General features: G+C 36.5%; 3 protein-coding genes across 11 annotated transcripts; 1 reads left to right on the forward strand and 2 right to left on the reverse strand.

The window, feature by feature from the left end:
• Window positions 1–4,080: 4,080 nt before the first annotated feature.
• LOC143303683 (omega-amidase NIT2-like) lies at window positions 4,081–10,068 on the reverse strand. The gene is made up of 4 exons (XM_076625068.1): window positions 9,615–10,068; window positions 5,201–5,385; window positions 4,647–4,815; window positions 4,081–4,372 (listed from the first exon to the last, which is right to left on the reverse strand). Exons 1-4 carry the CDS (start codon window positions 10,066–10,068, stop codon window positions 4,239–4,241), a joined length of 942 nt encoding a protein of 313 aa, XP_076481183.1. The 3' UTR covers window positions 4,081–4,238.
• A 663-nt stretch (window positions 10,069–10,731) lies between these two features.
• On the forward strand, window positions 10,732–13,447 carry LOC143303626 (survival motor neuron protein-like). Of its 5 annotated transcripts, none has more exons than XM_076624627.1 (6): window positions 10,732–10,777; window positions 11,895–12,077; window positions 12,203–12,317; window positions 12,705–13,002; window positions 13,123–13,202; window positions 13,271–13,447. In XM_076624627.1, exons 1-6 carry the CDS (start codon window positions 10,748–10,750, stop codon window positions 13,327–13,329), a joined length of 765 nt encoding a protein of 254 aa, XP_076480742.1. In that variant the 5' UTR covers window positions 10,732–10,747; the 3' UTR covers window positions 13,330–13,447. The 5 variants fall into 5 exon arrangements, with proteins under 5 accessions (XP_076480742.1, XP_076480744.1, XP_076480740.1 ...); XM_076624629.1 differs by lacking the exon at window positions 10,732–10,777 and adding an exon at window positions 11,127–11,215; XM_076624625.1 differs by lacking the exon at window positions 10,732–10,777 and adding an exon at window positions 11,464–11,714.
• Window positions 13,448–14,674: 1,227 nt separating this feature from the next.
• LOC117162143 (katanin p60 ATPase-containing subunit A-like 2) lies at window positions 14,675–19,616 on the reverse strand. 5 transcript variants are annotated; one of them, XM_076624621.1, is made up of 8 exons: window positions 18,950–19,616; window positions 17,108–17,178; window positions 16,494–16,683; window positions 16,116–16,392; window positions 15,771–15,939; window positions 15,600–15,712; window positions 15,187–15,386; window positions 14,675–15,036 (listed from the first exon to the last, which is right to left on the reverse strand). In XM_076624621.1, exons 1-8 carry the CDS (start codon window positions 19,420–19,422, stop codon window positions 14,676–14,678), a joined length of 1,854 nt encoding a protein of 617 aa, XP_076480736.1. In that variant the 5' UTR covers window positions 19,423–19,616; the 3' UTR covers window position 14,675. The 5 variants fall into 5 exon arrangements, with proteins under 5 accessions (XP_076480736.1, XP_033199891.2, XP_076480737.1 ...); XM_033344000.2 differs by having other exon boundaries at window positions 16,116–16,395; XM_076624622.1 differs by having other exon boundaries at window positions 15,771–15,864; window positions 16,116–16,404.
• Between the last annotated feature and the right edge of the window lie 3,915 nt (window positions 19,617–23,531).

A 23,531-nucleotide genomic window follows, 5' to 3' on the forward strand; every position in this document is an offset into this window, starting at 1 on the left:
GAACAACGTGGTCGACTTCTAAGACAAAAGAGCGTCGTTAGAAGTCGTACCAACTTAGCTTGTAGTAAGCAGCGATCATACCAACTTAACATTTCTCAACATTGATCGCAGGAGAAGCGGTCCATATAGTCAAATGCATTCCGGTACAAGTAAAGGTACGACATACAACAAAATGCTACTCGGAACTACCCGTTTGGCAAAGGAATCGCACCACAGGAACTCCGCCCGGACGTGCGCCAAACGTGGCGATATTCAGCACCATCGTCGTTGGCCACGAGCGGAATGTATACCCAAAAGACCTCGATGCACTACGGGACCACGTCATGTTCCCGGCAGAAAATCTGCAGTCTTGAACGCATTGGCCAGAGGAGCAACAGGAAAAACAATCGTCCCTGGAACAGTAAACATCCTGGGAATGATGGACAAAACACATTAACGACAATAGCGAAAAATACCGTATCAAGCTTATGGACTGGTTTTATGGAATTTGGAACTGTCAGTGCAGCAATATTTGGAATACTGGCAATATTTAAACTAATCAAGACAATAATATATATAGCCGCACACGGATACCAGTTACGTGAAACTTACGAATGCGGAATCGCCCTATTAGGAGCAATATGCGGCTCAGTCACCCACCCGCTACTATACCTCAAAAGAAGACGAAATATCGATGATCAAACAGCACAACCTCAAGGGATATCGATAACACCGGTAGTCACTCAACTACCAACGACATCTACGTCCGCCTTGAGCGAACTCAGAGATACCATCAGTCAAATTTCCTTTGGAAATTTGAACTCCAAGGGCGGGGATGTCACGTCCCGCGCTCCGCACGCGCCGTAACAAGAACAAGAAAACCATTCTATACAAAACACGCGAATAAGGATTTGAATGCACAAACGAACACACGGCACTACGAAACGAAAGGAAGGATTAACAAAACGAGGGCGATTAACGGATCCAACCAATAAACAAAATACATATACACACAATTCTAAATAAACCAGGAAATAAGAATAACTACAAAAGGGGAAAATAATTGAAACGCCAGGAATATATATATATATATATATATATATATATATATATATATAAATATATTTCAATCAATCAATTTGGAGAGTTACATATAAGTATAAACATATATGCCGAACATGTAATAACCTAGTAAATATTAGAGACAGTGCTTCCAATACTATGCAATAAATACAATATTATCAATTTATGAAATATAAGTATACATGAAGTCAAAAACTAATAGTTTAACGAATACATAAAACATACAATATTGTATTATTAAAGAAATGAAGGTTACATTGTCAGAAATATATATAAGTGTGCGAATTCTATCAAACCGATAATCTAAGATACATACTTAAAACTAGCCTACATTCCGGTAAAGAATTATAAAATAAGAACTATATTACGGAACATGCATGTCTATATATAAATATATAAATTATATTCTAAACTAAACTACTATTAATGTATGCGCATTCTACATTATTGATTCAAATCGATAATCTAAGATACATACTTAAAACTAGCCTACATTCCGGTAAAGGATAAATAAATAATTGACATTTCATTTCGTATGAATACTACACTGCCAGGAGAAATATGCATATGAATACGTATATATATATATATATATATATATATATATGTATGTGTGCGCGTATGTTTTATATTATCGAATACTCTATAAAACAAACTACTCAAAACAATAAATAACGCAATCGAAAAATTACAAAACATTAGCCATATTAAAATGACACACAACATAAATATATATATATATAAATATATATATATATATATATATATTTATATATATATACGTATATTCACACGAACAATACTTTTGTCACTTTAAAACAGTATTAGTAAATAAATGTTCTAATTGCGGTAGAATAAGGAAAAACGAGCGCCAGACGGAAAATTACTTCGATATCAAGCAAAACTAAAGACCCGTCACTATAACTTTACTGATGACATTTATGAGCAGCCATGTTAGATTTACACGCGTATGGCGACAGGAATATTAGGGATTAATGGAAGTCAGTCGCGAGAAATAAATCATGAAAACACATTGTTAACACTTTTCTTTAATAAAATCTGTGCGCAACTACAAATGTAAAAAATATATATATGTCGGAGATGAAAGAACACCGGAGTCTGTAATTGAACAATTGTAGTTATTCAATCCGATTGTAATTGTTCGAGAGTTGCGATAATGGGCTTGGGCTCGAGGCGACAGTCAGTCGCCGAACGTAGCCGCGGTTACGGGATGAACGCTTTGTTTAACAAAGGTATGGAGTAATTCTATAGCTCTCCTTAAAAGAAATATTCGTGGCGACACGCGACAGTAAACATTCCAACGGTTTCTGTCCCGTGGCTCGCCACACGCAGACCCTATTCTTCGAGCAAGATGATTGCCAGATGTCGATGCGTCTCCGCAGTACATGTTCGGCTAGCCCGAGGGCCCGTTATAAATCTTAAGGTTTAGTTAACTAAAGTCCTTCAAACAGACAAACAGTCTTTGTCCCAACTACGGGAAGATAGGGGAGACATATTTTTCAACGAGCGGCGTCTCCCACTAGCAACTTTCCCTCGAGGGCGGCTAGCATCTTTTTCTAACCACCGATATGGAGATTGACCAATTAGCAGCAACGCCAATTTCCCTTACTTTCTGAACGAAGGCTTTTCTCGACGAACCCGATGATCTCGTATCCTTAGACACACCCCATTATAGTTTTCCTCTGTGGCATCATCGGGACGGGAAAGGCATTCTCGCTCGCGATCTCATTGATGAAAGGAGTAACTATTTACGATCAGTGAATATTACGCGTCCGACTTTGATTTTGTGAGTACGTTCATCTATCATCCCGTCGACCGCGGATTCGTTATTGAACCTAGGATCATTGTCATCAGTTTCTCGAGTACCTAACTACCACGGTTACTTGTCCGGTTCTGTAATAATCGTATTTGCACTAGTCAATGTCTTCTCTATTGCATAACGACAACGTGTAACCCAAACGAAGATTCGTTTCACGCCCCTAACCCTAATTCTAATGTAAACCCGACATATATAATCATTCTATATTGAAAAAAATATGAAATTAACATGATATATACATTACTACATAAGTTATATATAAAACATGTATATTATACCCTTACCTACTGACTGATATGAATTTCTTTCGGTCTCGAATGCGTTAAAAGAGAGCGCAAAGAAGTCGAAATTACTTATTGTAATTAGTAAAACGACCTGAGAGGCAGACAGATACAAGAAAGAAGGAATATTATATTAGCGGCATTTTTGTAGCCATTATATAGGGTTTCGATCGCATAATTAATCAGTATCAACTTACCAGTCTTTAACGGAAGGACAAAAAGAAGAGCAGACGGCACACAGACCGCAATCATGATCATTTTCAAGTAGAATCTCAAACTGCCGTACATCTTCGAAAACTTCGTTAGTCGTAAGGGATCAAAGGATGATGTCCGCGCTGCGGAAAATAGATGAGAAGCGGCTATTTCAACAACCACCGTGTAGGTACTGCACTAGCCAGAAGTATCTGCGACAGAATTCAGAATACACTCGTTTTCGCATGGTTAGATCAATTTCGCGTGGGACTAACCTGATTGAACCTAACGCGGGATAATTGCTCAACTCACGACTTTAACCAGCCCGCTTGATTCTCTGTAAATGCTTGAAATTGACGCTTGGATTCTTTCCAGATTAACTAGCTTTGCCCCTCCCTCCCTTTATCTATTTTCTTAGATCGACTTAGACTGCCACAACATATTATCTTTCTTCTTTCCTTTTCTTTTCTTTTCTTTTCTTTTCTTTTGATCTTTTAAAGCCCTAAATCGCTGGCTATTTTCTATACTATATATTTTGTACACTCAATTACTCTGTAAGTCATAAGTACATATGTTTTACAACGTTATTTGTCGTACTTCAGTTAAACCCCAGAAACGCCAGAAATATATTTTCAGCATATTTTAATGCGCCCCTGGCAAAGATCTCAAAAACGAGTTGCGGCACAATTTAAAGCGACAAGTAGCATCGCGGGTCTCGTTGTGGTAACACACGGTTCGCCAGTTTTTTTTTTTTTTTTTTTTTTGATATCGGTGACTGCCATATTCTCTTGAATTTCCAAATCGTAAAGAATCTTTCCCCAGGGATGGGTCAACTGTGTATGTCCCCATGCGACGTAACTTGCTTAAGGAACACGAGCCGGTGATATGCAGGCAACGTATAATTGATTGTCATTCGCTCTGAAACGCTGAAGTAATGACCAGTGCAGTGGTCCAGTGGTCATATTGAATGCCGCTGGATATATCAGCATTTGGCAACCTAACCCAGAGAAGCAGGAAATATGAAGCCACCGAATACCAATTAACTTCGTAGTTGCACGGTTCACATTCCATCATTTCTGAATATGCGAGGACAGTCCTCTTATTGTGCTTTTAATTCTTTTATTTGTTTCATTTTCAGCAAATATACTGGTTTTTTAAATTAAGCTTCTTTTTATACAGAGTTACAGATTATATTAATTTTATATAGAATATATTTAAGAAAGATATTTAATTTTTTGCTAGTTAAGTATTGATCGATTAAGTTACTGTACCTTTGTTCCGATAAATGCGTGCCATTTCCTCGAATCTAATATCATAGCAAATGCCAATACCTTTTTTGCAGCCCTTCACATCGAACGTCGTGAGGGAGTTACCAGGACTGAGTGAATCACTCTCTCGAAAAGTAATCTTATTAGGAATGTCGATGTCGAATAGATGTACCTAATAACATAAAAATGTAATCGCTAATTCTATTGCTGCAACTTTTGTAATTTAATATCAAAGTTACCAACTCCTAAACTTTAATTATTTTTTATTTAATAACTGACAGCGTTTTTGTCACTTTCTTTTATTAAAAAATCTTAACATTTAATAATGTTTAAAAAGGAGAAAAAATAAGTATTTTCGTATGTGAAAAATTTATATTATACATTACAACAAAAATGGGCGTTTCCCGTATCATAACGTATTTTATAAACCGTAAATTATTGAATTGGTTATAGTATACGTATGTACATATGTATATTCCTAAATTATTCCTAGATAGAGTCACTTTCTTCACCCCAATATTTTCAAATTCAAAGCCATAAAGGAATATATTACTTACCTTTTGGTGTCTTGCTATCAAAGTTCCATCGGGACCCCAAATAGTACAGGTATTGTACAATTTATCGCCCTCTATTTCAGGCATCGTACCACCAACTACATAGATGTTGTTTTCTTTAGCTGCGTTCGATGAAGCAACGCTCGTTTCACCATCAGGAATACTCTCGGCGTATTTTGGAAAGTACTCTGCATTGCGATATTTCAATTAATGAAAAATAACTGTCTTTTGTTCCAACCATAAATTAAATTGAAATGTTTGTCAGTTTTTTATTTTCTAAATTATTAAAATAACTAAGTTTTATATTTCGACTTAATTAAATAAGCAATTACTTAGCTAATAGTATATATAATAAATTGTTTCTACAGGTTCAAAATGAAAAATGAATATTTAGAAATATTTAATTACGACAATGCTATTTGTGTTAGCATCAGTGGCTTGTTACTCAACGACTTTGCTAGTACTTTTTGAAACATAAAGTTAGTTTTCAATTAACACTTATACTAGAGGCGGAATTATAAATGCAAAATAATTGATAATACTAATTTATAAGTACCTAATTATTAGTATCTTCACAAATATATTTATACAAAAATCACGATAATCATGAAAATGGGGAAATCCTATATTCTCGAATCAATTCACAATTTATTTTGTATATTAATTAGATTTGTGACGGATGAAAAGGGAGAGAGTAAGGCTATGCCCGGTAGTCCCTGCCTTAGACGTAGAGGGAGTCTCGCTAGGTGCGGTATTTATATCAATCGCTCGTATATTCGACCGCTAGCGAGTTAGACAGACAGACTCGTTGTCGTCGTAGCCCTCTAGTGTTGGCGGTTGGTACCCGCGGATCGCCCGGGAGGTGTTGCGCCGCGTTGATGCCTCGACCTGTCGGCGTCCTGTTGATACCGATCCGCCACAGATTCCGCGCTCATCAGTACGTACTCACTGGCGACATCGAGAAAATGTATCGGCAATTCCTCGTACGACCAGAGGATCGGAAATATCAAAGGATATTATGGCGCAGCGCGAGTGGAGAAACAGGAACATATGAGCTTAACACCGTAATACTCTTATCATAGAAATAGAAGCAGTCCTCAATTCCCGCCCGCTAACTTCTATCTCCACCGATCCAAATGATCTCCTAGCCCTCACTCCCGGACATTTCCTCATTGGCGATTCATTAATGTGCTTACGTGATGGAGATTTCAGGGACATTCCATCGAACCGACTCCCCAAATGGCAGCATATCCAACAGCTTAAACAACATTTTTGGAACCGCTGGCATAAGGAGTATTTGAACGAGCTAACCAACCCCAATAAATGGAGCAAGGGTGGACACAGCATCCAAAAGGGCACAATCGTCATCCTCAGAGAGGACAACGTTCCCTCCATGCATTGGCCTCTGGGCCGAGTTATCAAGGTTCATCCAGGCGCCGATGGTGTTGTCACGTAATAATAACAAAATAAAAAAGGAATTTGAGGTAAAAAATAAAAAAAAGAAAACTTTATTTTTTTTCTAACATCAATACACTTTACAATCTACTTCCGAACTCTAGGCGTGACTTTCTAAGACTGACTCTTATGATTTTACTTTCGATCGGATCCGATTACTTTCTTTTGTCATCCCTCAACATCCCCACCGTCCATGCATTTGCTAGGCGTCCGCGATCGTTGCCACGTGCTCTTTCTTCTAGAACCTTCGGTGGAAGGACCGTTGGGATGTTGATGGTTCATTAGGCACTTCAGCGATATACATTGTCGCCGAGTGCTTTATCTCTATCGTCAGTCCGTCGAATTTGAAGTATGCCGGTCGTGACATACCCCCCTGGTTAGATTGATCTTGGTCCTCTAAGATCGTAGTAGAATGGAATTATTTAAATGTAGATCAAAGGATATGTTTACGCTTTTTTTTTCAGGGATCGCTATGAATTGATTTTCTGCATGTGATGGTACAAAAGTTATTTCGTTAATCTTAAATATAGCAATTTTACAATATTTGTTAGTGTTCGAGAAGCTAATAATTTCAGAGGCGGAATCATGTTGTAGTTTTCGATCGTGAATTGGTTGGGTTTGTTTACAAAGCGTAATTCCTATCCCGTGAATTTAAGGCAACTAATTAAGGGTATTGTTGCTAGTGCTAGGGTCAGCATTATCCTGAAAAAAGTACGCTTTCAATCGGTTACCATGTATCTTTTTCTTAGCATTGTCGATAGAAATAATGTAATAAGGAGTTTTCACATCATTAATCCTGTAGGGTCCTAACCATTCAATGTCCAACTTATCTCTTTTATGGTCGTTGTGAATTAAAACAAAGTCTCCTTTCCTAAACACAGTCTGAGTTTTAACAATCTTTCTTTCTTGGTCTCCCTTGTATCGTTGCTTATTCTGAATAAGTGTTTTGTGAGCTGTTTCCCAATATTTATTCAACTGTTTTTGCCAAAGTAAGTACATATCATCATAGGTAAGTGTGGGAAATTTGGATATTGCGGAAGGTAAGTTAGCTTTTCGCCCAAAGGTCAATTCAAAGGGAGAGAATCCTGTTCCCTCATGTTTCGCGGTGTTGTACCCTAAACAAATGAAATTAAGTACTTCATCCCATTCTTTGTCATTGTCGTGTAATGCAGTACGAATTAAATCTTTAACTGAGGCATGCGTTCTTTCGAGGGATCCGTTACTTTGTGGGTGAAATGAAGTTGTTTTGATGTGTTTGATTTTAAAAGCTTCTTCAAATTTCGTCATTAAATCACTAACAAAATTTTGTCCCTGATCTGTTAGGATCGTTTTTGGTGCCGAAAACATGTAAATATAGTGTTCAATGAGCGCGTTAATTATGGATTCAGTTCGTTGCGTTTTAAGGGGAACTAGTATTAGATATTTCGTAAGTTCATCGTGTATTGAAAGTATGTATTGATTCCCGCGTTTGGTTTTCGTCATCGGTCCTATGATGTCCATAGCGATTTTGTCGTTAGGGTTAAGTGGCGTGTCTGAGATTTGTGGGGATTCTTTGGGTCTGATACGTGTTAGTTTCTCCTTTTGACATGTGTCGCATGTTTTCACAAAGTTTTCTACTCTTTCTAAAAGTCCGGAAATTTTGAATTTATCCTTGATCCGTTGATACGTTTTCTGTATCCCTAAATGTCCTGCGGTGTCGTTATGGTTTTCCTTTATTGCTTGTATTATTTCGTTTTCGTCTAGTTTTAAGATGGGATTAGGTGCATAAGTAATTTTCTTGTACGTGTCATTAAAATATATTAGCATGAGTTTAATCTGTGTTTTCTCTAATTCAGTGAAATCGTTATTTCCTATGCCGATTTTTGTTGTATCTTTAAGAATTTTGTAAAGTCTTCTGATCCAAAGTGTCTCGTCGTATTCTCCTAAGTCGTTTCGAGTTAACTGGTAAAATGTTTGGTCATTTGGTTTAATTTCTAAGAGTTTCGGATTCTCGTTGTTGTCTTTCCATGCGTTGAATAAATTAGTGTGATCAATTACTAGGTCGAGGTTAACTACTTCGTCGCGAGTTACTGCGTGAACTCTAGATAAAGCGTCTGCAGCTGTGTTATCTTTACCCTTTGTATATTCGATTTCATAGTCATATTCTTCGAGTCTAAGTCTCCAACGAATCAGTCTGCTAGAAGGGTCTTTGCAATTGTGTAGCCACTTAAGAGCTTGGTGGTCGGTTCGAATAATGAAGCGTCGTCCTAACAAATATTGTCTTAATCTTTTCACGGCCCATACGATGGCTAAGAGTTCCTTTTCTGTCGTGGTATAGTTTCGTTCGGGTGGATTCAGTGTTCTTGAAATGTAACAACAAGGATGACCGTCTTGCGACAGTATTGCTCCTAGTCCTTCGTTACTTGCGTCGGTAGTTAAGGTAAAGGTTTTGATAAGTCTGGATAAGCTAATATTGGGAAATTACAGAGTTTGTCTTTTAAAGTATCAAAGCTAATCTGGTGTTTGTCAGTCCAATGGAATGGTGTGTCCTTTTTTGTTAAGTCTGTAAGGCTTTTCGCGATTTCGGAAAAGTTTCGAATAAATTTGCGGTAATAACCTGCTAAACCTAAGAATGATTTCACGTCCGTGGCATTGCGGGGTAATCGAAAGTTTTTTACAGCGTCTAATTTCTTGGGGTTTGGTTTGACTCCTTCGGATGAAACTACATGGCCTAAGGTATTCTTCTAAACCGAATATTAAAACTTTGCACTGATTCCTCGCGTCCCTGTCTCAACTCTCGTAATTGTTCTTGGTACTCATCCGAAGTCACTTGTGCTGCTAAGTTATTTCTCAGTGCGTCGTACAGATCACTGTAACACTCAATAGGAATGTTGCGAATACTTTGGGCTGCTTTCCCCCACGATTTTTTCCACTTTTATTGCTTTTAGCAATAGATCTTGCTCCATACAGCGATTCTTCATACTTCTCACTTCTTTGATGAAGTCTTCAACTCCTACATCATCATCTCCGTTGAGCGTTGGGATGTAGCGTATTGCATCCTTAGCTCGTAGAGTGGGAGGAGCGGGCGGAAAATAGCCTCTTTCTTCCACCTCGGGTTGTTCGATGTCGAGGTGGACAGGTGGGGTGTCTGGAGCTGCTAACCCTGACAGTTTGCGTGCTTTTGCCATATTCACGGTGCGATTGATTGCTGTCGACGCACTTTCATTGTCTTCGGTGATAATGGAAGCAAATTCATCGGTCGCAGGGGATCCGAACCCAGTCCGTAGCGCTGCGACGGTTTTTCCGAGATTCTCGATTTCTGCTGCCCTGTGTCTGTTCTCTTCGTCATTTTGCATAGACAAACGTAACATTTCCTCTCGTAAAAGGGCAATGTTCTCGTTCTGTTTTTGAATACTGTCCCATATTGCTCGCAACATTGGGTCAGTTGAGGTTGAAGTTTGAGATTCGTTTGCCTTAGATATTATTGCGCTGATTTATAATTTTCAGCCGAAGACGAGTCTTGGCTACTGAAGCTAAATTTTCTTTCACGGTAACGTACAAAGGAATTCAGTTTACCTTTTATTGTTACTTCACTTGGTTCGCGATAGTTACTTTGTTGTTGCGGATGAGCGTAGTCCCAAATAATTCGATCTTCCGTAGATGATGAATGTCTTTTGGTTTCCGAACAAACACTTTTCACTATCCTGGCAGGATCGCCAAAATGTCACGTAAAATAACAAAATAAAAAAGGAATTTGAGGTAAAAAAATAAAAAAAGAAAACTTTATTTTTTTCTAACATCAATACACTTTACAATCTACTTCCGAACTCTAGGCGTGACTTTCTAAGACTGACTCTTATGATTTTACTTTCGATCGGATCCGATTACTTTCTTTTGTCATCCCACCGTGCATGCATTTGCTAGGCGTCCGCGATCGTTGCCACGTGCTCTTTCTTCTAGAACCTTCGGTGGAAGGACCGTTGGGATGTTGATGGTTCATTCATGATGGTTCAGCGATATACATGGCGCCGAGTGCCGCCACATCTTTATCTCTATCGTCAGTCTGTCGAATTTGAAGTATGCCGGTCGTGACATGCTCTTCGGGCCACACGTTTTATGATACAAGACCAGCAAAATGATCAATGTGTAATTTTACGTATCTTACATTTTTTCCAAATGAAATATTGTTTTTATTAAACGTTTAAAACCTCAGGCAACATTTATTTCATCTGATTTCAGTTTTACAAATATATATCTATAATACATATCTGTATAAATTACGGTCTGGTTATATCAAACAGGGACCGACACTCGCTAGGGAAAACTGCCCAAAAATTGAATCGTAAAAACCAATATGAAAGACAACAAATTTCTCGTTCTGCGGAACAAATAGAAATGAGCAGAATATCTTTATCTTTATCTGAGACATTCAAAGCGTATCACGCATACGCTAAACCTGAAGAAAACTTTCTTGTCTTCCATGTTCATTTTTCCCTTTCCATTTCCGAACGGTTTCTTCTATATTTATTTATATGTTCGTGATTGATGCTATTGACAACATACAACTAAGGGGAAATACGAATAGTAATAGATAGATGTATAATTCATTATGCAATTTTATAGAATTAAATCTTATTTATCTTCAGATATAAAAACTATATTTACCAGCTGGAACACTAACGCATATGCAGTATAATATAATCTACTTAACAATCTCGTTTCAGTCATAATATGTGATTAATTCTTTTGCTATTTCGCTATAAACAGTTTCTTGTGCATACAATATTTTTTTATAGTATTCTAATATATTGTTAGATATTGTAAAAAAAGTAAAATACAGTTATTGAAGTTTGGGAACATTCAATGTTAACCTTGCTTCAAAAAATAATCTTTCGAATGAATGGGGAATAGATTTTTAGTATTATAGTTGGTATAATGTCATCATTGTTTACAATGTGTTAGAGTTAAAGAAATGAGACAAATTAATATTTCAGAAGCAAATTCAATATTTAAATGATGTTATTTTAAAATGGCAGATGATATGAATGTTCTTTTTATACGAGGAAATGGAAACGTATGTATGGTAATGGAAACGTAATGGTTTTAACATTATTTTAGTACAAGATCTTAGCATAATAGTAATTAACAGTATCCACTACCTTTTAGTCAATTTTTGAAAAATGACATATATGATAATTTGCAATAGTTTGATAATAAAATACTTGTATCAATATTAATAACGTATAATTTGCTATCTCAAAAGGATACAGACACAGCCAATGATAATGTTTGGGATGATAGTGCATTAATAGAAGCATATGATAAAGCAATAAATTTAGCAAAAGAAGAAGTTATCAAGCGAATGGGAATGGATGTTGGAAATTCTCAACCGAAAGAAAACCTACAAAATCTTAAGCAGCCTAAACACGCAAGTAAATTACACAAGGTTGTGATTTTGATAGAATATTACAAATTTGATACAGAATATTATTAAATATATTGATTAAGAAGCAAATTATTTTATTTTGCTATTTACTTATATTTATTTGTATACACATCTTTTCTCTATAGAAATGGATCATAGGAGCACCTTATCGTGCAATATACTCAGTGGATGGAGAAATTTACGAAGCTATAATATCAAAAATTTACGAAAACAATGGCACGTGTGTTGTAAAATTTGTAGGTAATACCTTTAGCATGATGGTTATGTCAATTAAGAAATGTACTAAAAATACATATATATATGAAGTAAAGGCTTTCGCATAGTCTATCACAGTGTCATTCAGCAGGTCCTTAACTGGGCAGGAGTACCTGTCAATGTCTATGGGGAGACCCGTGGGATATAGGGTCATGAACCATAAACATGCATGTTACTTATTGTTCATTATTAGCTGCTTGGAATATAATTCTCCTCATTAGACGAGTGATTATTACTACATATATCAAGGCAAACATTTATACATATACATTTATGCACGGGAAATTCTAATACATTGCCTGTAAGGACAGTAACTGAATGGCACTCAGTCATTCTATTAAATGACAAAAATTTCTTTTACTCTGTGTTTAGGCTATGGTAATACAGAGAAAGTCGAGTTGAGTTCTCTTTTAGAATCAGAAGGTTTGCAAAGTCAAATAGCACAACGAAAGAAAGCTTTGGAAGAGAAATTCAATGAAGAGAACGATGAGACTTGTGAGACTAATTTTTCTACAAATGTAAATTCGAAAAAATATAATGTAGAAAAAATGGATTGTGACTCTGAAGAAGCAAATGCGTATAAACATCACTTCATACCGGGACCATCTTTCAATTCGATGACTGATATAATGCCACCTGCACCTCCTTTACCACCACAATTAATGGCCAAGTAAGTACAATTTAAAAATTCTAATGGAATGCTGAATACTTCTAATATTAATAAGTAATTTGGAATAAGTTTAACATTTTATTTGGAAAAAAAATACGAAATTTTAATAAAATGTACTAGATTACCAGATAATGATACAGACGCACTTTCAAGTATGTTGATGTCATGGTATATTAGTGGTTACATGGTATATTACACAGGTAATTATTTCATATAAGTATTTTATTGTATATTAAATTTTCAATGGATTATGTTATTTCTTTTGTAGGTTATTATCATGGTTTGAAACAAGCAAGAAACAATCAAGAGAACAGGAAGAACTGTTGATTATATCAATTTTTTCAATAACAATATAACAATAATATAAGATATAATAAAATATAAAACTCATTGTATTTATTTACTTCAATTATTTGAAATAAAGAACAGCTTTATTTTCATATAAGACTTTAAGACTTTTTTAAAAATAATTACTAAGATAAGAAAACATAAAAAACATATTTTTGATAAAATACACTCACATATATATGTCGGGTTATCATTAGGATTTAAGGCGCGTAATGATCCTTCGTTTGAATTAGCCATTGTTTTCCGAAACAGAGAATATATTTACGCGAATAAACAAGATTTTACAAAATATTATGAATAATGAGTTTAATAAATAATAAGATTAACAAACGATAAGTTTAACTAATAATTAGATTGAAGATTAATAAGTTTAACGAACAATAAGAGCAACGAATAATATGTCTTACGAATAATGAATTTAACGTATAATGAGATTAACGATTGATATGTTTCACGAATAATGAATTTAATTAACGCTATTAACAATGTTCCGGGGTTCAAACGAATCCACGGTCAACGGGATAACTCTTTACTATGTGTCGAATAATTTTAAACACAAAATACAATTGCTGAGACACTCGGTAAATTGCTCGATGTATCACTTTCCAAGGCGATCACACGAATGAATATCTGATGAAAATCTTTTTCGCTATACGACTGCATTTGTTTGTTATATGCTCGCTGGAAACATCGAGAAGGTTCCAATCGTTGTTGCTAGGCAATTTCTGTCAAAAGTTTGTTGTATACTCTTTGGAAACATCGAGAAAGATTCAAACGCCGTTACTAGGCAGTTTCTGTCTGGAGATTGATTCCTAATACAACGTGTGTCCCATTATATCGACGTCTCTAAAGTACAATTCTATGTGATTTCTAGGGAGAACAATACAACCGATCCACACCTTCGTCAGGCAAAACGTTTATCCCGTGACCGTGGCTACGTTCGGCGACCAGTTGTCACCTCGAACCCACTTTCGCTTTCACAAATATCAAACAATTACAAATGACAATTGCTTAATTACAGTTATGATAAAATCTAGGCTAAAGCATTAGAAGGCTTCCTCAAAATTGCAAAGGGAACGCTCCGGTTTTCCTTTCATCTCCGACATATATAATACAAGGATATAATACAACCGAACATTTTAAACTTAGCCTATAGCGCGTGCGCGCACACACACGCACACACATGACACACATGACACACATGCGCGCACACACATGCGCGCACACACATGCGCGCATACACACATGCACACACATGCGAATGATTTCTCGAACGATAATCCATTTATTTATATTTTTCAATATCTGTCCTTACGATTGCGTATTTATTTGTTCCACGTATCATATTTATCTATTTGCATAACTGTAGGTGACATTTTTTTTAACAATTTTGCTAATATTTCATAACTTTTTAATTCATATTTCAAAGTGGTAACAGGTGTTTCTTTCTTTTCAAGTCTCCTCCATATCGGGCTTATTTCTAGTAGCCACGCTTGCTTACAAAGCAATTTTATATCTGCACAAGAATATCTTTCCGTACATTTTACTATGTGGTTTACAATATCTGTATTTTCTAATAAGTGGTTGCTAAGGTATAATTTGAATATACCAAGTCGAGCAACTTCATTGGGTAATGATACGTATATTTGCTTTTCGAGACGCCTGAGTAAAGCTGCATCAATGCCCCTAATAACATATTTACAATAAATATTATCGTTCTATTATACTAATAATAATGAAGGAATACTTCAAACAACACAATAACATATTTGGAATTTGGAGAAATATTACGATATTTTCTACTTAGAAAACATTGAAATAACGTGATATACGTACCAAGGGGAATTAGTTGTAGCCAGAAGAACTACATTAGAATTCTCATTAGACACTAATCCATCCAATCTAGAAAGAAGTTCTGATCTGAATCTCTTTGCAGGTTCAGACAATATACAGTCTCCTTTATTTGTGGCGATCCAGTCAATCTCGTCGATAAAAATAATTGTAGGCGAATGACTATAGGCAAGTTCAAATAAAACCTGTTCAGTTTAACAAATGTATTATTCATTAAATATTATATTCGAAATTCCTTAAATTCATTGCCTCATCAAGAATATGATATCATTTCGTTTTCCAAACAACTATTCTATTTATATATAAATGACGAAAAATAAAATCAAATCTTTTTATACCTAGAATCTCTCCTTCATAGACAAAGGAACAAAGAAACTTACATAGACAAAGCAACTTACACGTATATACTTCTCGGAATCGCCTCTCCATTTGCTGACCAATGAGCTGGCAGTTATGTTAAAAAAGGTGCAATGGCATTCTGTCGCGACTGCATTCGCTAACTTCGTTTTCCCTGTTTTGTATATTTCTTGTAAACACGTACAGAAATGAAAAGAATACGAGTATCTTACCTGTACCAGGTGGGCCGTACAGCAAAATACCTTTCCAGGGGGAAAACGGGCCATCAAAAAAGATATGATACTTAAGGGGATACACAACGGCCTCCTTAACAGCGGTTTTACATTCCTCTAGGCCTATAACGTCATCCCAATGTACATTTAATTTGTTTACTATGATCTCCTGTCAGGATACAAAGATAAAATGGCGTCTTCTCTATATTAAGTAAGTGTTACGTAATTTGATATTTGAAGCGTTACTGAAATCACGTCATCGTCGATATACATTGGACGGTTTATCGACGGGAATTTTATCGTTTAAAAGCTTTACGATACGTATATTAATCGAAAATAACTTACGCATGAGATGTCCTCAGCAATCTTTCGTAATTCCGGATTATCTGAATAAAGCTTTTCAATGCATTTCAATATCTTCGATTGCATGGATTGTTCCATTGGGACGTTAAATAGCTCTTCTGATGAACGTCCATCACTCTCATTGGGGAATATTGACGTCACTGTCATTGCGAGATTAATATGATTCGTATTGTCATCAGTTATCTTCTGCTGTAGATTCGTCTCTTTCACAGGCTCACTTCTCGCTTGTTTACTAACAGATTTGGCTTTTGTCTCAATACTTCTGCAAACACTGGATCATATTGTAATACGATACGTTGAATACGATACGTTGAATACGTTGAATACCGTTTAATATCGTTAAATAATTTAAATTCTTACGTTTTGCTTGCATTTGTCACTTCCCTCGTCATTTCCCTTCCAGTTATTTTCTTACACAATATGGGATATTTTTGAAATTTCATCTTGTAATAATTTTCATACTCTGCAACGATAATTTCCAAATCGATGTTGTCGCAAACCCGATGTTCGGGAGATAGACGAGCTTCCCGGAATAATACATCGCTAACGTCTATATACATAAAAAAATGTAGTTTTTAATTAATTATAGTTTTTAACTAATTAAAAATATTTTTCGCAATGACTGAACACTATAAGATAACCATCAAACAACTGTTTTATCTCTAGGTAAGACAGGCAAAAGAATGTATTTACTATATAAATCCTCGAAGATAATTTCTTGTCTTCTGCTTTTTAATTTCCAATTTTTAGATGGATAAGAATAATTTGAATTTATACTTCATATATTTGTTTATAACTAGTTAATCTACATAATCGATTGAGTTATTCTTAACTACTGAATTATCGATGTCGAATTTTCAAATTTGGTTTCGCCTTCTCTTTCCATAATGTCCACTGATTTCTATTTCGATTGGTCACTGACACTATTCAAAAGAATTGGAACTAGGAATATATTTTAATTATAATATACTCACCCATTGTGTTCCAAATAATCGCATACAAGGTATAATATGTTCCGATGACGTTCCGAAATACGACTCTCCTCCTAATATAATTATTTTTTCATTACAATAATATAAGGTTTTTCATGTAATTTTTTGTTACATTTGCGAATTCAACGAGTTACACATGATTTTTCATGAAACACGAACGTTAAAAATATTTGATACAGCCTAATTATAAAAATTGTTAGAAGCAAAAGTCATAGATACTATGTGCGAGTATCGCATGAAACGAACAGCTATTAAGAGAACTGCAGCAATATTACAAATCAAATAACAAAACACACTCGTCTGTGACGTGGAAATTCTAAAATCTAAAATCTAGAATATTCCTTACCTTTTTTCGCAGATTATAAAATATCTTATTCATACTACCTTGCATCGATAAATCACCGTTCATAGTGACACTTTCAAATCGCCTATCGTTTCTCAATGGATACGAGAATTTCCGTTTATTACTTTAAAAACAACCCGTCCATTACGTTTCTCTTAAAAAATTCTTTCAACTCCGTTGAAAACCGAGCATCAAACAAGAGACAAACGATTTGTTGTCATGGAAATGTTTGGTTCACACATAAGCAACGCACAAATATAATGACAGAATAGCTGAGTGTGTGTACTGTATAGTAAGATGGATGCAACATGGAAATAGAAAGAGAACACCATGTATAGATACTTCCTGTCCTTGTTTAATCAGGCATGCACACTAGTGGACACTGACGCTGCTCGTATACCGCTGTTACATATTTCCTGTACAAGTGCGCGTCATTAGACAAGGACGGAACATCCTCTCTCTACTTCTCTACCGCGTTTTTAGTTCGCTCACGCGCTCTGTACTTATATCTATTACATTTCCACCATAAGCAGCGGCCGTGCAGTGACTTACAAAAGTTCCGAACGGTTCCATCCTGGGCGGACGGTTAATTGCGTTCGGTACTTCGAGGCAGGAAGGTGAGTACAGAATCGCTCCTCTTAGTACCCTTATTAGAAGTGTTATCATCGAATATAAGTTTTTTCAATAAATTCTTATCGTTTTACAATCTTTCTAGAATACAATGACGTCAGCAATCGATCATTTTCGCGAATTTATTGTAAATTAATTGGGGGAATATCTGGAGTTCTTTATCGGTTTCGACTGTAAAATCAGCAACTATTCGAATTTTTCATTCATAATTGTGACATTTTCGACTCTTCCGTTGCCAAGACCGTCTTGAGAGATTTTTGGCACGTTCCATCACCCTTGTTAAACGAGTGCACATTGGTGGATATATTGATTTTAAAAACCAATACGTGTACGAGATTTATTATCTCACTGGGACAAAGAAATCCGTTTTATTCGCGAATTTTCCGTGTTTCTTCTTAATTTTCGTGAGTGTCTGGCGCGGAGCATTATTTGAATGAACTTTTCATCGTTCAGATTATATTTCGTTTAAAAAGATTGAAATTGATGTCGAGAAGAAATGAAACAAGGTGCTCGGGCATTCTTTCGTTTCCCGGGGAAAGAGAAATATGAAAAAAACGGTCGTTCTTCCTTCTGCCATTTTCGTCCATTACCAAAATGGTATGACCCAAGTGTCCGGGCCGTGAATCAATCAAGCGAATTCTGAATAATTTTTGAATAATATCCAGTTAATAATTTGTGAAACAAATTAATTTCATTTTATTGTTGGAAACAAATTAGTTGGATTTTTCTTTCTTTAGCAGTTTTTGCCAGAGTTGACCTTTTTTTTTTTTTTTTTTTTTTCGTGGAGGAAACCTTCATAGGCACCCCGCGCCCCTCCGGGGAGAGGGCGCTGGGTAGTGCCGGATTCTTACCGGCTAAAACCTCCACGGTGGCCTGTCCTGACGCCTGAGTCGAGATGCACCCGGGATCTCTCCCGAATTACTCCGGTTGCCCCCGGGCGTCTATCTCTCCTTCTTTGTCGAAGGGAGGCGTCCTGCTCTTCTTGGACCGCTGGGGGGGAACCACGCCCCCCAGCGCCTCGCTCCTGCTGCGTCATCCTGGGACCCCGTCCCCTGACGCCTCTTCCTGGTTCGACGTGGTCCTGGCAGGCGTGGGGCCCACTAACTTCTCCGAAAATTCTCCGCACCGGATCGGCGCAGTGGCAGGTGCCGCGGACACCGCCAGCTGCCATCCGTCTATGAGAGAATATCAGATCCGTCGGGATGCTCACAGGACTCCGTGGGGGCCACCAACTTCTCCAAAATTTCCGCACCGGATCGGCGAACTGGCTAGTGTCGCGGGCACCGGCCAGCCGCCACCCGACTATAAGAAATATCAGATCCATCGGTGTTTTCCCAGGGTAGTCCTGTGTCCCGGGGGCTTCTGCCTGCCTCGTGCTCCTTGGATGGTCCCGGAAAAATGGCTTCGGTGCGCCTCCTTCCTTCTTTCGTCAACGCCTCACGGAGCGGTCACCCATCCTAGACCGCTCCGTGACCGCTGCTGCTTAACTTTCGTGATCGGCCGGGAACGAGTGTTTCCAGCGCGGCTAACGGCGTTGACGTTGCCAGAGTTGACCTGACGTGCTACTTCAGTTTCCATCTTCGCTTCTCGAAACTTCCAACGTCCTTGGTGTTGGAGTCTCCTTGCCCAGGTGAGTACATAGCTTCTAGATACTCGTCGCTGTTCATCCTTACGAGCCTCTCGAGCTTTAGTTGTCAATTGTTATCGTTAAAGGAAGAGAAGCTCGCGACAGATGTTATCGAACAAATCGTTTATTCTCGAAAAGTTCGAACTTGTTCGTTGCGTTTGAATATATATGGACGGACGCCATTTTTCATGACATCATCATGATTTGTCATGTCGTGAGTATAGCTTTTGACTACCATATGTTTGTGATTTATGTGAAATTTGACCACTATACCGTGATAGAATAATATTTCCAATGAATTATAAATATTTTACATTGTGAATTATAAATATTTGTTACAAATTATATCGTACTTGAGATGAAAATGAACCATATATCTGCTTATGGAATAAGAGGTAGTAAATCATTCGAAACATAATAACGATTAATTAAGCACATATACAATAACGTTTACGAATGAATATTGCGAATTATTGTATGGCTTTAATGCGGTATTTAATGTTTTGATTGCAGTCTTTGAAATGGTATCATAGGTGTTGATATAATATCGCGCGAAAAAGGAAAGACCAGTGGTTAATATTGCAGGTGCACCAGTGCGTTGCGCTCGTCGAGGGTGGTTTTAACGCTGGTGCCGAGGAAAGGCGCAGAACGTGTTCGATCGACCCGCGAACGTAGCCTGTGCTCATACTGCGACAGAGTTCGTTTCAGTTAGGCTCAGTCGCTGTTTGTCCGTCGACAGCGTATAGTCGCGTCGGCCTACGATTCCTTTTTTCTTCTTGTTTCTTGCGAACTCTCTCGCAACAGCCGTTCTATACGTACGCCGCCAGTATATCGCGTGATCATCGTTCCCGTTGCTTCCCTTACCCTCTCACGTCCTTCGAAGAAGACCTCCCTTTGGTTTTTCCTTGTTTGGAGGGAATTCATCGCTCGGACACATGGACTGCGAAGCACGAGGGTTGATCGAGGCATCAGCGTGATGTACTTTTCAGGTTTCATATTTTCTCTATGAGACTTTCTAAGGAGAATTTGGAAGATATACATTTTTAGGAAATAAAGGTTTTTATGGAGTCATCGATAGGTTAGAATTTAATTAACTCTCTTATAACAGGTATTCCAATTTTTTAATATATAAATTTAGTTTCCTCTATGGTGTTAGAGAACATAATGCGGGCATTTTATGATATAACGAATATATTCGTATATATTTTAGTTTATTCATTCGTCATATTTCCCTAGTAGGCCGGCCTGCAGCTCACATGCAGCACTTAGTAAAAATTTGTTTTGTTAGAGGTTGGCCATTCTTCTTGCTATAAAAATATCGTGAAGTCATATCATATGATAAAGCACCTTCTGAAAGCTAGATGCTCGATAACGAGCCTAATGATTCTCGGTAGTTTGTAATGTCAAGCTTTGAATTGGCGAGATCGCTCTGCTGTCAAACCGCCGTCCAGCGGCGACCACATTCTTTAACCACGTTCAAGGGGTATATCACGCTACAGAAACCATCAAAGGGTTTGCAAGTTAGTTGCCTTTTAGAAGTGGGGCAGTTGGTTGTTACATGTAATCCGTAGTTGCTGGCTGTTCTCCTTAGTCGCCATACATCATAGAGACGACAGTTATAGTCGCCAGTTGTCTTGCTAATGGTTGCTTATTGTCGCTAGTTAGTTCTCGTTATCGTTATGTACTCCATCAATCACGCGAAATTTAACGTATGGGAATTTATTCTTCTTTATTCTTTCTGTAGGGAGATTTTTTAAGACGAGGAAAATATAGAATATTTCAAGACGACGGTAAGGTTTGAATTTAAGTAACTATTTTATGATACAACAAAGTGGAAAAACGATTTAATTTTATAAAGTTTAAGGTAATTTTTTAAAAAACTTCGAATTTAAAAGATTCAAATAGATATCTTAAACGTAATTAAACCCTCCATATCGTAAGAAATTAAATGAAATTGCGCAAGAAAGTTAATACATTTAATGTATTATTTTAAACGTTTATTTAAAAACATTTATTTAAAATTTAAGTGTAGGCGTTGACGCGCGCGCGCCATTCAAAGCATTTGTCAGTTCGTTACATCTGCGGTAAAAGTTGTAACTACGAAGAAGCTTAACATATGGTGCGTCTCAAGACGACAGTAAAAAGTATTAAGAGATTTTTCGAGATTTTTTCTTTTAAGTTTCCAAGTACTTTTTCTATTTAACTTCTTTTTTTTGCATTTTCTCGCAATATTCGATAAATAGAGACGAAATATGACAGTTCTTAGTTCGGGGATTTATTGGTTCGAAAGTTACTTCAAAAGTGTTTCTGGAGTTCGTGCGGTTAATACTTTTAAACTACTGAGTACGACTTATTCCGTATGGCTGGACAAATCGTTGTTGATACTGTAAGCGTAACTGGTCCGGATATTGTCTTGTGGAGATAGAAAAATACACGAAGTATTGATTGAACTACATATTTTTTTAATCCTTTTCTAATTCTTTTAGTTCTTCATATATTGATAATAGAACGATATTCCGCTACTTTGAGCACAATATAGTAATGTTTAAATAAATAATAAAATTTACGCATTTCGTCTTCATGCGTCGATAAGAAAATGCAAAAAAAGTTAAAGAAAGATGATGCGCAGACGAGACGTTTAGTCAGCAATAATATTTAAAACCTCTAAAATATATTGTACACATTTATTTGCAAATAAGCTCAATGAAATTAAACTGTAACTGTGTTTCCAATAATGTCTTCGATGTATTGCTCGCCATTATGTCGGATTAACAACTCTAAGTGATCGACCTTAATCACTAAATGGCGGCCGTGATTCAGTGGTATAGCTTTACATATGACGGACATCGCAGGCGCTTATAAGACGTCTATTGTGAAACGTTTCCAATAGCACCGTTTATGTGATGGTGAAATCTGAATATATATATATATCGCTGAAATATATATCGCTTATCACTTGAGTCTGACACGATCGTTTTTAAATAGAATCACAATTTTTTATTCTTTACAAAATCAGTCTATAAAGATTATGTGCAAATAAAATAGATAAATAGATAAATGGATGTACAAACTTATAAAACAGATATTACAAGTATATCTAAATAAATGATATATTTATAAATTGTAATATTTGATCTAAAGTTTAAATAAATAAAAGAAATACTCGTGACTTACAATAAAAGTATTTTTTTTCAATTTTTAAACAAAGCAAAAGTGGATAACAATTTTTCAAAATGTAAAAATCAACACAATGGTTGGTTTCTTTAATTAATCAATAACGTTTAAAGTTGATTAATGTCCAGAGTGGTTTGTACATTTTGTATTTCGCCGTATTTCAACGTTCGATGTGTAAATAAAACTTGATGCCTGAAATATCGAAAAAATAATTAAATCCGATCGTTCCGTCGAATTTGCAAATTGTATACTCGTGTAAAATCGAGTGCGCTTGTGTATGCTGATACGAAAAGTGGTAGTATATTTTTCTTTTTTCGATTATCGTTATCACTTTTTGTGTGGAAAAATTAATTCCGTGAAATGGAAGTGCAATCAATGCGGCTTATCACGAAATAATAGCACAACGACGGTACATATTGGTATTGACGTCAGCTTCACAAAATTTCTAGAATATCGCGGTCGACTATTTGGGTTAAGAATTCATTTTCAAGGTCCTACAAGCACGAGTATATTATGGATATGAAATTTTCAGTGTACATTTTAATAACCATATTTCATATTGCATGCTGCGGTCCAAGAAAAATCCGCAGTTAATATTCTGCTAATCCCTGCTGCTTTTAAAGACCATAAGT

The sequence above is a fragment of the Bombus vancouverensis genome, chromosome 15 (genome assembly GCF_051014615.1).
Source record: "Bombus vancouverensis nearcticus chromosome 15, iyBomVanc1_principal, whole genome shotgun sequence".
In the NCBI taxonomy this organism is placed as follows: domain Eukaryota; kingdom Metazoa; phylum Arthropoda; class Insecta; order Hymenoptera; family Apidae; genus Bombus; species Bombus vancouverensis.